The sequence below is a fragment of the Myotis lucifugus genome, unplaced genomic scaffold, assembly GCF_000147115.1.
Source record: "Myotis lucifugus unplaced genomic scaffold, Myoluc2.0 scaffold_58, whole genome shotgun sequence".
Lineage (NCBI taxonomy): Eukaryota > Metazoa > Chordata > Mammalia > Chiroptera > Vespertilionidae > Myotis > Myotis lucifugus.
The window spans coordinates 4,291,176-4,304,905 of record NW_005871106.1 but is presented as its reverse complement, the minus strand read 5'-3'; the positions used below and the strand labels follow the sequence as shown (position 1 = coordinate 4,304,905).

Genomic DNA, 13,730 nt, shown 5'->3' with positions numbered 1-13,730 from the left:
TCGGGCATGAACAGGTTTTCAAAGAAAGGTCTTTCATGATGTAGAGGCAACTGATTTAAGGAGGTTACTGGGAGGAGAATGAACTCCCCTTTAGCTCTTTAGAGCTACTATCAGCATGTTAATTGGGAACTTAACAATTCTAAGGAGAAATGCAGTGTGACTCCATAAAAGTTAACTATCACCCAATCAAGTGCGGACTTGAGACAGGATGTGTGACAAGATAGATGATAGGTGTTATATGACCATACCCACACTCCCACAGTCATTCATCATGTAAAATGCCTCGTGTGGCACAATAATTATGTAGGAATTCAATGACACCTGACAAGTATGAAGCATGTGTTCTTAAAGTGGAAAATGGATTTAGTGTTCCTTCTTTTACCATCTGTATTAGGTTATCCTAGTCAAGGTTATATAGTTCACCACGTAGTCAAATATCAAGAGCACACACTATGAGGAATGTTCATTCTTGTTTATCTGTGAAATGTATAGCTAAAAGTTAAATGAGTGAGCAATCCAGTTACTGATAAACAAAATCTATACACACACATTCACACTTCAGCCAATTTCCTCTTACACAGAGAATGCTTTTACCTGATTTTCAGGATTGGGCACCAAGATTTATAAAATCTTCTTTTAAAATCTCTAATATTTGGGGGGAAAGGCCAGATTTATTTTTGAAAGCCACAATTGCGTATCTGAAGCACCATTCACTGGCAACAAACCCTCTTCTAAAAACAGCAGTTAAGTCATTGTACGAAGCCTGTGGGATCCACCACACACAGAGATTTCAGAAACAGATGAATGCCCGGAACCCATTATGCTCAAAGATGTCAGCCTTGAGGACTGATGTTCTGGGGCTGTCGGCTTGGTAGAACTGTTGCAGTGTTGACAATCTAGACATGGGGTTCAGCTCCTATCCCCTTTTCTCTTTCCAAAATATAGTCTAGTAATGAGGAGAATGCTTATCCCTCAGTCATTAACTATTTGAAAGCTGAGTATCATCAAATGTTTTGCCAATTTTTCCTTTACTAAAAATTCCTCATTCCCAAAAGTAAAAAAATAACAAACCCAAAGACTTGCTTAATTTATATCCAAGGTGTCACTTCCAAAATGAAGCCACAGAAGACCAACAGGCCCACGGCTAGCAGGCTAAGGGGACCCCGAAGGGCAGGGGTGGGGATGGCCTTGCTGGGGTACAGGAGGGACAGACACAGTGAGAGATCCTGGAGGGAAGGCCCAGAGGGAACTTCCCTGGTAACAAGGTGCCTAGAGTTACTGGGATACTGGCCAGCTGCAGCTGGATAGAGTGAACCTGTGACCATTCTTATGAACACATGCTGCTTGGCTCCTACAATTTCCACTGAACAACTGATGCACTCGGCAGAGCACAAGCGCACAGGGGATTTAAATCAGAAGATTCTCCTCAAGTGCTGGCATTTCTAGGCCGAACAGGAAGTGGCCAACTTTCCTTTGGTAGAATTTTTAAATGAACCATATCAAATATCAGTAGGGTGACTCAGTTGTGAGTAATCCAGGCTCAGAGAAACTTCAGCTCCTTTTTATCTGCAGCGCACTTCCTTCTCCTCAAGGATTTCTGAGCCAAAGGCTCCAGTTTTTTTCCAGTTCATTCCTCCTTCACTCCCATACAGTATGCAGAAGCTAACCTTTGCTACTGCACCTGCAAAACACAGGTACCATATGTCTGGGGATAATGGAGCACAGTTTTTAAAAAGGACCTCATATAAATGCAGGCAGTATGGGTATTTGTAATAGAATAATGAGGTTATTTTTCCTGAACTCAGTTTCTTATTGATGAATGCATTTCCTTGAGGCCTCATGAATTTGTAAGTATGACAAGCTGAAATGAAATGTATGCTATGTAAAAATCCAGCCAGGGAGGAATTCCAAACCTTCATCATTTTAATGCAAAAAATGCATCACGTAGGCACAACTGCAACTACACAAACTGTCCTGAGTCTGACGCAATGCAGAGAATAATGATCTGGGCAGTAGAAAAACAACTCCCTCTCTCCCTCTCAGAATTCATCTGAGTTTCTGACTCATTTGTTTAGCTGAAGACAATGAGCTACCAGCTACCTCCCCTGACGATGGTCCTACATAATTATAGCTCAGTAATGTCCGCAGCAGGTGCAAACAGCCTGACTTCCAATTACTTCAGCAATTTCTTTACTAATGGACAATATTTCCATTTAAGCTGGAGCAGTCACTGTGACCAGACCTTGAATGGGAAACTTAAAAGTTAATTTGCTTTTTGGCAGAAATCACTTTATAAGACCTGAGAAAAACCTCATGTTCCAGGTTTAGTCTTTAAATTCCTTTAAAAAGTTACTTCCACCCCGGAACACACACACACACACACACACACACACACACACACACGGAAGTTACCTACAAACTTTGCAATGAAGAGATCTGTGTAATGGCTGAACCCAGGTTTCCAATACTAAAAATTCTACTTTTTCTTTTCTTCCTCTCCCTTTGGAAGCCCATGAAACATCCTAATGTACTAAGGACCTCTGAGCAGCCTGATTGCTGTTCCCTCTACAAGCTCGGATTTCCAAGTCACTTAGCTGTCTCCACTCTCTTCCCTGTTCTCTGGTGTCTGGGAGCTTCCTTACCTGTTCTATTTTCCACAAGAGTTCCTTCCTTTGCCGCTCCCACTCCTGCCGATCCCTGTCCAGGCGGTCGAGGAGTTCCACCTTCTCGCGGTTCCAGTTCTTCTCGCTGTGATGGATCTGCCAGCGCAGGTCCATGACCAGGCCGTGGCTGTCAGCGAGGAGCTTCTGGTGCGTCTCCCTCTCCTTCCTGAATGCCCCTTTGCTGTCAGTGGCGGAGCCTGGTTCTCCCAAGCTTTTCTCAGTCTTCTCTTCCAGCTGTCAAGGAGAAGAGAACTACGGAGCTTAGTCCCTGCCAAGTCTCACATTGGTAGGCGAAAAACTCTCAGATCACTAATGTAGTATGCCTGGAAACATGTTTAAACCAAGATTTGACCAATCCCATGGAAGAAACCATTTTCATGTTTAAAGTCCTAATTACAAACATAGAGTCACACAGAATGTCAGTGTTCTCAGCTCTACATCCCTACTGAGTCACCACCATCTCTAGCCTGTCCTTCTATAGAGCTCCTTGGAGACAAGTGCATGTCTGCCCTATATTCTTAGCCTCTATATGAAACCTAGTGATGGAACCTAGGCATCTACAATACATATTTGTCAAACACTCAGGAGGTTAAATACTAAAACTAAACACATGACCAAAAGCACTCCCATCTAGGCATATCATATCCAAACTACTGAAAACTAAAGAGGAAGCTGTGGAGGCAGAGAAAAGAGACACATGCATACACACACACACACACACACACACACACACACACACACACATATACACACACACAGAGGCACACATATATGAATCACAACGGACCTCTCTTCAGAAACTATTTAAGTCAGAGGGCAATGGAGTGACATCTTTAAAGGGGGAAAGTGGTAACATCTTTCAAAAATAAAAGAAAACAAACATTTTTGAATAAATAAAAATTGAAGGAAAAAAACCATTGCTAGTAGACTTCAAGAAATGATAGAGGAGCCCAGACAGTGTGGCTCAGTTGGCTGAGTGTCATCCCATGCATCAGGAGGTCGCTAGTTCGATTCCCAGTCAGGTCACATGCCTGGGTTGCGGGCTCAATCCCCAGTGTGGGGCGTGCAGGAGGCAGCCGATCAATGATTCTCTCTCATCACTGATGTTTCTATCTCCCTCTCTCCTCTCCTTCTTCCTCTTCCTCCCTCTCTGAAATTAATAAAAATATTTCAAAAATCAAAATGCTTTAATTCCACGATGAAAATCAAGGCTATCATTTTAATTCTGTGAACATTCTTTCTCTCACACCTAAGTAGGTGCAGTTCTGCAGATGTGGCAAGCTCCCTTCTTCATGCTATTCCTATTCTATCTGACATCCTTTCTCTCCTTTTCCATGTACTCATTCTACTCATCCTCTGCAATTCATTCTAAGCAGGACTTCCCTAAACCCTTAAGCTGAGGTGTGTGCCCTGCACACCCCCACTTCAGACAGCACTGTGTACAGGCCTAGTGGGGCACTTCTCTGGGTCTCCCAATGCATTGTGAACCCAGTCAAGAAATATCTTATTTGTTGCTGGAACCTTGGCATTTAGAATAAAGTCTGACTTAGGAGTCAATGGAAGGAATCACAGATTTGGGAACTGATACAACATGGCCTTCATTGAGGAAAAAATACTTAAGTTTTGGTAGATTTCACCCATTTTTGCTTTTAAGTAGAAGAGGGTAACCATAGGACTGTTACAAATGAACCAGCATCCACCCACATTCATTGCTTCCTGGGCTGCAAATGTTTAAAAAACATCTTAAACGATTTGGGCAGACGGTGAATCTTGCTTATTACCACCTGCTTTTTAGGTTTGAAGTCCTAGCATTATTTCACTGTGCTTAATGACTCTGCCTGAGGCTTTATTTGTGGTACACACGTGGGTGGATACAAGGTTTCTCTAAAACAAAGATGAAATGTTTTGAAACTGGTTCGCATCAAAGATTATGCCTCCTTTCGTCAGCTACACTCAAAGTCTTTGAAAATATTTAGGTTTTTTTCTCCTATAAACATGTTTTTAAGTAGGCTTAAAGGCAGCTCATCAAAAAGTGTTTTCACTCATTCCTCCTCTGCTGCTGACTGTTCAGGCTGTGTCCTAACATAAACAGAGCATCTAGTAAGAGTCTGCTACCAGGCAGTGGGCAGGATTAGTAACTGGGTCAGCGGCTCCGTCATCTGACCAGCCTGGCCTGGCACTTTGATTTTCCTGTGCTTTGCAGCTTCCTCTGCAGAAAACTTTGTATCTCTGCGTTTCCCAGGGAGCCTGAACCGCTGCTCCCCTTGCCAGGCAATGCAGGTGAAATGTGGGTGCCAAAGGAGCTGTTTCCTTTTTTTAAAAAAAATATGTTTATATTGATGTTCTTGGAGAGAGAGGAAGGAAGAGGGAGGAGAGAGAGAGAGAGAGAGAGAGAGAGAGAGAGAGAGAGAGAGAGAGAGAGAGAGAGAGAGAAACATCAATGTGAGAGAGAAACATGGATTGGCTACCTCCTTCCAGCCCTCCGGCCGGGGATCAAACCCACAACCTGGGTATGTACCCCAACTGGAAGTCGAACCAGTGACCTTTTGGTGTATGAGATGACAACCAACCGAGCCACACCAGGAAGGGCGAGAGCTGTTTTCTTTTGACATGATAGGTCCTGTCATATTTTATTAAGGCCATTTGGAATATATCTCCTTTCTGTGCGTGTGTGTGTGTGTGTGTGTGTGCAATTCATATGAATTTTAATTATTTTATGGTTTGCCTCAAAATAAGGCCTAGAAAATAGATTATCAAAGATGCACAGACCTTTCCCCCTCATCATGATCAAAGGGCTGCAGGGAGTGGCTGTGCTTTTAGGAACTCCAGGGAGAAAATGTTTCTGAAAATGTAGAAAAGAATGTTTCTGGCTAAGTCTGATGTTAATAACCCCGCCACGCCTAAACCCTCCCAGAAGGCTCTGCTCTGTGGGAAGGGTGGATGCAGGAGCCCACTCTCCTCTCCACGTGAGCACGAAAGGCTCTGTGACCCGAGACCAGCCACTGTACTGGGCCCCCATGTCCTCCAGTGTAAATCAGGCCACCAAACTGATTAGACTCACTTCTAGGGCATGAAGTGGAAGGTCTACAGCTCTTTCTAGTATTTGGAGAAAAATCTAAAGGAAAGCACGTGTTTGCCTTTTTCAGAGGTAACTGAACTACGGTCTGCTTTTTCTTAGCTCCTGTCTGAATCATGTCAGCGCATTCTGAGCACCACCTGATGCTGGCGGGCCTCTGATGGGGCTAAACACAACCTTGCCCAGTGTGGAGTGAGAAAGTAAACGCTGCTTTGGAAATGCCGACCGTGATTCATACGTGGGAGAGGGGATATGGGGGAAAGAAGATGCTTGGGATGGTGGGGAACTTTAGGGAGAGACAGCAGGTGGCTGCCCCTGGTCTCCTCGCAGCCCTCTTGCTCTCAGACGAGGGTCACTATGGTCACCGGTGCCTCCTCCCCACCTGTCCCGGGGGAGACGGGGGCAGGTACCTGCTCCAGGCGGCACTTGAGCATGGCCCACTCCACGTCCCAGGCCGCCTTGTCGCTGGCGTACTGCTGCTGCAGCCGCAGCCGGGCGCACTCGTCCTCCCGCAGCTCGGAGCGCAGGTCCTCCAGCAAGGCCTTCAGCGCGCTGAACAGGTGCTGGTTCTCCACCGCCTGCGGGGACACGGGAGTGGGCTGTCACCTCAGGGCAGGGTGTCCTTCCGGTCAGAAGAGGAGAGAAGCCTGGCGAGCAGGGTGGTGCTGGGCTGTTTCCAAGGCGCCGCTGGTAAAGGGCGCAGAGCCAGAGGGTCCCCATGCTGGCCACCGGGCCCCTGGGCTGAGACTGCTAAGGGCTTGTTGGAATAGGAGGGAGGGCAGACCTCAGGCTGGTGCCGGGAACCTGAAGCAGAAGAGAGGAAGGCGCAGGAGGCCACAGGGGGCCCTGGAGGCCGGGCTGCCAAGACGCTCTGTGTGACTTCAGACGTCCAAAGCTCTGGCTGGACGCAGATATAACGAAATACAAACACGCACCCATGTGTGCGGCCATTTTAACTCCAGCTATTGCAACAGAAGGGAATGAATAAAGGCCGTGTGTTTCCTATAAACATAGGGTGGTCACCCCTGACTTGCAGTTCCTCGAAGGTCACAGACATGACAAACATGGCCATGGGAAGGGGGGGGCTTTTAAGTCTGAGCCTGACCCACCCCAACATTTCCAGTGTCGTGCACGATGCTTGTCATGTGAAGTGTGCAAACAGGTCTGATAAATGAAAATGGGTTTTTATTACTCACCTGCTTACACCTGCCTTAAAAGATTTTATATTTTCTAAAACATGTTCCACCCTTTGAGGGCACATTTCAACACTATGACTGCTCTCTTAGTACATTTCATCATGGGCATTTTATCAGAACGGTTTGGCCAAGTGAATTAATTCTGTACCTGGGTAACGATAGCCAAATGAGCCCATCTCTTCAAGCCAGACAGAAAGCACAAACATGCATCGCGCGGTCCCAGGGCAATCTTGTTGGCTGCATTTATGAGACCGGAGGAATAAAAGCTCTCTGAGTCCGGCTGGAGGCAGAATGTCTCTATTATAGAAAGGAGAGCCCCTTCCTCTCAGGTGGACCCCCCTACTTGGTAAACCAAGGTGAGTGCCCCTCAGCTCCCTAGCGTGGGATCTACACACACCGTCTCCCCTCCATCTCGGGGAGAGTCAGCTGTGCTTCTTAAACCATCTAGTTAATGCACTAAGCACACACATGTACATACACAAAGGTGGTCAACCACATAGGGGAAAAATTTAAGATACTTTGGATATGTTTGGATTTAAATAAAGCTGAATTAGTAAAGAGAAATTCTTTAACAGGAACCGATTTGTTACTGAAAACTCCATAGTTGCTCCCTTAATTTATAGGAAGAGTTATAATAGTAGATACAGTAGACTTCTGATCTAGTGGAAAGGCCTATTTGTTAAACATTTTATTTATTGCTCTTTGATTTTTCTCTGCTTGAACACCAATTTTTACTTTAATAGCTCTGAGATGAAAGGCTTATTAAGAGTACAATCCAGTTAACATTTGAAAAGCCCAGCAAATAGAGAAACTTCTTAAAATCCTACAGTCTTTCCAACCTCCTGAAGCTAAATAAAGACCCTGAATAGCCTCAGCAATCTTGAGAAAGATCAAATTTGGAGGTATCACAACTATACTACAAAGCCATAGTTATCAAAACAGCCTGGTACTGGCATAAGAACAGGTATATAGGTCAATGGAACAGCACAGAAAGCCCAGAAGTAAAGTCACACCATCAATAAATCAACAAACAAGTGCTGGTGAGGATGCAGACAAATTAGAATCCCAGTGAACTGCTGGTGGGAACGCAGACTGGTATAGCCACTGTGGAAAACAGTATGGAGTTTCCTCAAAAGATAAAAAATAGAACTGCCGTTTGACCCAGTGATCCCACTTCTTTGAATATATTCTAAGAATCCCAAAACACCAATTTGAAAGAATATATGTACCCCGATGTTCACAGCAGCATTACTTACAATAGCCAAGATCTGGGAACAGCCCAAGTGCCCATTAGATGAGTGGATAAAAACTTGGTGGTACATTTGCACCATGGAATACTATGCAGTTGTAAGAAAAGAAGATTCTCTTAACCTTTAATCAGCATGGATGGACTTGGAGATTATTATGCTAAGTGAAATAAGCCAGTTAGTGGAAGACAAATACCATATGATCTCACTTATATGTAGAATCTAATGAACAAAATAGCCTGAGGAACAAAATAGAAACAGAGGCATGGATACATGGAACAGACTGACAGCTGTCAGAGGGGAGACGAGAAAGGAGGCAGGATGAAAGGTGAAGGGATTAGCCAAAGAACATACATGCATAACCCATAGATACAGACAACAGTGTGGTGATGGCCAGAGAGAAGGGGGGAAGTGGGCAAAGGGGGGATGGGAATGTCTGTATAAACAATAGTATAAACAATAAAAATAAAGTAAACAAATTAGCTCTATATTCAAAGAGATGCTTTTGAAATGGGTGAAATTGTAACAAATGCCGAAGTTTCTTTAAACTCTATACCAAAAGTATTTAAAAATGATACAAGTGTAGGTGAGTGGGAAAAGGTGTTACAACAATCTTTTCAAAAATAAATATCAGTCTAAGTACAGAATTTGCTGAGAAATTATGTATACATTATGGTAGATTTATTTGGTATTTTCATCTTTGGATTTTAAAGTTTACATATATCACTACTTTTTAAGTCAAAGTAATTTGAGCATAAAATAATGGTAATTTTGATACAGCCTTTGGAGTAGTCATCTAATTTTCACTGAAGAAAAGCAGAAAACTACGCGATAAATTCGTCTATGTAATCCATCGCTCCCTATAATCCCCAGGTCGCATCAGGGGTCAGCCTGTGGGGTGCTTAACCTACACCAATCAGCTTACAGCACTAGGGCCAGCCCTTTGTGCTTCTCGCAAGCAAATCAAGCCTAATGTTTCCATGTACATTTGGGTCAGAGGAATCAACATAACCTCCTATTTTATCAGTATAAATTTAATCATCACGACATGAGCGCAAAATTGCTTTGGGGTGAAGGTGGCCAAGACAGCAAGAGAGTTCAGAGAATCATGCTATCGGTACTTGTCACTACAATCACCTGGAGCAGCGTGTGGCATGGCAAGAAGCCACACTAGCTCTCTGCCTTGGGGCACAACAGCAAGAGCTGAGGTCCAAGTAAGAATTTCTGAAGACCCTGGATGAGCCATTGATGGGCACGATCCTTCTAACTTAGTTTTTCACATACAATAACTAATATTGTTTCCAATGGGCCGGGGGCGGGGGGTGGTATGCTAAATCATTCATCCTCATGACCTTGCACTGCACATCAATCGTGGATATGTTCACCAAGTTACAATCACCATGTGCAGAGATTGCCAAGGTCTCGCTGTTAGGAAGTGCAGGGCCCGGACTGCAATCAGGTCTGTCCCCTCCAAGGCTGAACAATCCAAGCAGGATATTTGAATTCTGACATCACACCCTGCCTAGGCTTTCATTATTAGTATTTTTAACTTGGCCGTAGAGAAGCCATCAAATCTCTGTGAAATGAATTCTATCCCCATATCAAGGGAAATAATAATAGCAAGCCACCGTGAAAAAGTACCTCAAAGTTACTTCTCTCACTTTTCCTCTGGTGGTGGCTTTTACTGGGCTATGTTTGGGGGAAAGCAATTACCCAAATCATGTCAAGAATGGAACCAAGATGTTCTGAGAGTATTCCTGATACAGAACTTCTGAACCTTCTGTGCCAGGGGCCTAGCTATGCAGCCTTTCAGCTGTGTGTCTGTTAGATATAGGCCAATGAAAAAGACCAACTTTTTGATCTCTTTAAGATCAGCAGGTTGGTTTTCTCACAAAGAAGGATAAAATGGCTCTATTATTTCCTCTCCCCAGGCTAAGGGCATTTCAGCCCTTGGGAGTTCGTCTCTCTTGGGTGAAGCTTAAATTAATCCCAAAACTGGCATTGGGAGCTTGACTGTGCTATAAAGTGTTAAACTTTCTAACAGGTTCAAGGTTAGGCGTCAGCTAACAGGACTGCTATCCAAGTATACAATAAATATTAATAGAAAGTGAGAAGGAAGTTCATGGAAAAGGTAACATACCAAGCTATTAGTGATGCAATGCCAGCAATTTTATGAAATCATTCTTGCCTAAGATTTCTAAAACCTGTGTATTACAATTCTGTGAAAGGGCTAAATTATTATCAACTGCTTTCATGCCTCAGAGCCATTTACTTTGGAAATGGCTTTAATAAAAAGTTGGAACAGATATATTGACCTGCTGCTATAGGTTAGCCCACAAAAGCCAGTCACGAAATAGAGATGATGGCCTCTACTTCCTATTCATCTAGGCCAGTGGTTCTCAACCTTCCTAATGCCGTGACCCTTTAATACAGTTCCTCATGTTGTGGTGACCCCCAACCATAAAATTATTTTCGTTGCTCCTTCATAACTGTAATTTTGCTACTGTTATGAATCGTAATGTAAATATCTGATATGCAGGATGTATTCTCAATGTTACAAATTGAACATAACTAAAGCATAGTGATTAATCATAAAAACAATATGTAATTATATATGTGTTTTCTGATGGTCTTAGGCAGGGGTCCTCAAACTTTTTAAACAGGGGGCCAGTTCACTGTCCCTCAGACGGTTGGAGGGCTGGACTATAGTTTTAAAAAAACTATGAACAAATTCCTATGCACACTGCACATATCTTATTTTGAAGTAAAAAAACAAAACGGGAACAAATACAATATTTGCATTTGCATGTGGCCCGCGGGCCGTAGTTTGGGGACCCTGGTTAGGCAACCCCTGTGAAAGGGTCGTTTGACCCCCAAAGGGGTTGCGACCCACAGGTTGAGAACCGCTGGTCTAGGCTATTAGACACAGGCTGGGAGTTCTGGGGTGCTCTGGTAGCTGCTCGAACCCCCCACGCACTGCACAGTTCCTACTGATACATATAAAGAGGGGGGGCCTTTGCAGCAGGAGTCCCAAGACAAGTCCTTTTCTGTGAGATTGCCCAGAAAGGATACATTTGCACATCCAGCAACATCTATATATATAAAATCCTAAACAACCGTTATGACCCAACAACCGGCCGGTAGCTATGACACACACTGACCACCAGGGGGCAGACATTCAACGCAGGAGTTGCCCCTTGGTGGTCTGTGTGTTCCCACAGCCAACATCCCATGGCCGGGAAACCTCCCACAGTCCCTCCCCCAAAGCCAGCTGGCCTCAATCTGCCCTGATTGCCTGCCAGGCCGAGGGACCCCACCCATGCACGAATTCGTGCACTGGGCCTCTCGTTTTAATATGTAAGCCAGTTATTATTCTTACCTTGATTGTTACATTCAGGTTAATTTTAAGATTCTTTTCTAAAACCATTATTCCCCCACAGATAAAAGACAATTGAGTCACTGAAGACTGGCGTGAAAATATGATCTCTGATGGAGGTTTACAGAGATGACAGACACATTTATGTAAAGAAATCATTTTTCCTCTGGCTGAGAATATACCAGGTGATCTGGGCCGTGAGGGCTCTGTGCCTGCAGGCCAAAATTTACACTGAGAGCTTCCCAAGAATAAATGAGGGTATGAAAGAACTAATGGACATATATTAATACATTATAAACCCAGATATACCAGTCAAAGGTTTCAAAGAAACCAGGGCAGGTCTGATGCAAATCAAGATATGTTGTACACTGCACACCCAGGTTAACCCAGGGAGGTGGGACTGGGGCAGAGAGAGACCTTCCTCAAATCCCCGTTAGTCCTTGTGACTTTTCACCTTCAGCAGTAACTGAAGCAAACAAACAAAAGTAAACAGCAAAAATAAAGTGATTCATAATCGTAAGCTCTGGTCTGGCTCCTTTTATATAAAGTTGCATGACTCCTAGGTGAGGAGATGAGGTTGCAGAGTCTGAAGAATGAACCATGGCATAACATACAAAATCAAAATGTAAAAGCTATTGAGGCTCAAGAAGAGAGTTTTCTTACTACAAAAAAAGAAAGAAAAGAAAGAAAGCCAGGGCATGTCACAGTTCTGACATGCAGGCCTGGTCTGGAAGAGGTGTTCTTTCTGGAAGTGTCTGCATTTGGAGCAAAGCAGAAAGAGGGGCCGCCAGGAAGTGGGTAGCTGGGCAACCGGTGAGTGGAAGTCTGAGAGGTTCAGGGAGCCACAGGCGCTCTGGCTATAGGAGAAGGGCTGAGTTTTACTTTCAGGGTAGCCCCTGAAGCCCCTGAGCTTCACATGAGTCCTGGATCAGTGACAAAGGCCCAGGGAGCAGGACCCACTCGGTCCCGAGTGAGGCTCTTCAGCGACCAGCCCCCGCTGAAGACTGGAGGACTAATATGAAACAACACTGCATCAGATCCTGCTCTAATTTTAGATTAGATTCCTTATGTTTATACTTAGATGCTTTAATAAAGAATAGTATGTCACATCCCTGAATGAAAAAGTAACTTCTCTTTTTAAAAAATTAATCCAAATCTTGGAAGACTGGCTGCTGGAAACATGGGGTCATAATTCTGGCACTATTAGTCACCTTGTTTAAAAACAAACCTTGATTTCAGGAATTACTAATGAATATTAAATGCACACATCCTTAGCGGTGCTAGTCTCGAGAGCTTAACACAGCAGCAAGTGGCAAGCATCCTGGAGCTCAATGAGAACTATCTAACATGCCCTTGCCTACTCCCAGCCTCTGCTCTGCCACAAGGCAAGCTGACTGTTCGCAAGGACAATCAGGTCACTGCTGCAGATGGCACAGCCAAAGACCAGTCAACAGGGAGCATTCGCACAGCCAACCACTTTCCAACCTGATGGTTTCCATGATCTATTTCCAAGGTTGACTCAATACATGTAATTTTTTTTTTTACCTCATTGTATGTGATCAATGTTGCCATTTACTGTGTTCAACTTGGAGAATGTTCAATATGACACAAATTAAAGATCAAGGCCTGGGAAATTTTGTTACTTGTGAGTTTATCCTTGGGAAAGAAGTTCAGCGTCATTGCTCATTCTGCTTATCACCTTGCGGGGCAGGGAGGGGGGTTTCTCAGAGTTTCTGAAAGGCTGTGGCTCTGTTCGGCAGCTCTGTCAGACACCCAGGCTGCCCAGCTAATACCCAGGCCACTGAAGAGCGGGCAACCCTTCTAAGGGAAGTCTCAGGGAGCCAGCTGTCGCTTATAGCGGAGCTCACTCATCTTCTGTCCTTGGGCGGATGGCAGTGTGCACTTAATGACTATGGAGAGATGGGTCCATTAAAGGCAGAGCTGATTCCCACGATCTGGGCACTACCTTGGGAGTCCATCCACGTGCCTCTGCTGCACAAAGTGAAAACCCATGGGTCCCTCACCACTTGAAGGGGAAGATCTAAAAAATCAGCGTTGGAAGAGGAGGAAAGGAGAGATGATATTAAAATACACTGAATGCGAGGTTCCAGCTGAGTGACTTTACATCAGTTTTCACCCCAGGGGTAAATTTTCCATGACTCTGGTTTAGAA

The 13,730-nt window shown here is 44.3% G+C and overlaps 1 protein-coding gene across 3 annotated transcripts in view; it reads right to left on the bottom strand.

The window, feature by feature from the left end:
• The window catches only part of MTCL1 (microtubule crosslinking factor 1), a 119,954-nt gene that overhangs the window by 17,298 nt on the left and 88,926 nt on the right, over nt 1-13,730 (bottom strand). For all 3 annotated transcript variants that reach the window (XM_023754241.1, XM_006089277.3, XM_023754240.1), the window contains 2 exons: nt 6,150-6,317; nt 2,643-2,897 (listed from right to left, as the gene is read on the bottom strand). In XM_023754241.1, coding sequence (XP_023610009.1) covers nt 2,643-2,897; nt 6,150-6,317 — 423 coding nt within the window. The remainder of the gene's footprint in view (nt 1-2,642; nt 2,898-6,149; nt 6,318-13,730) is intronic.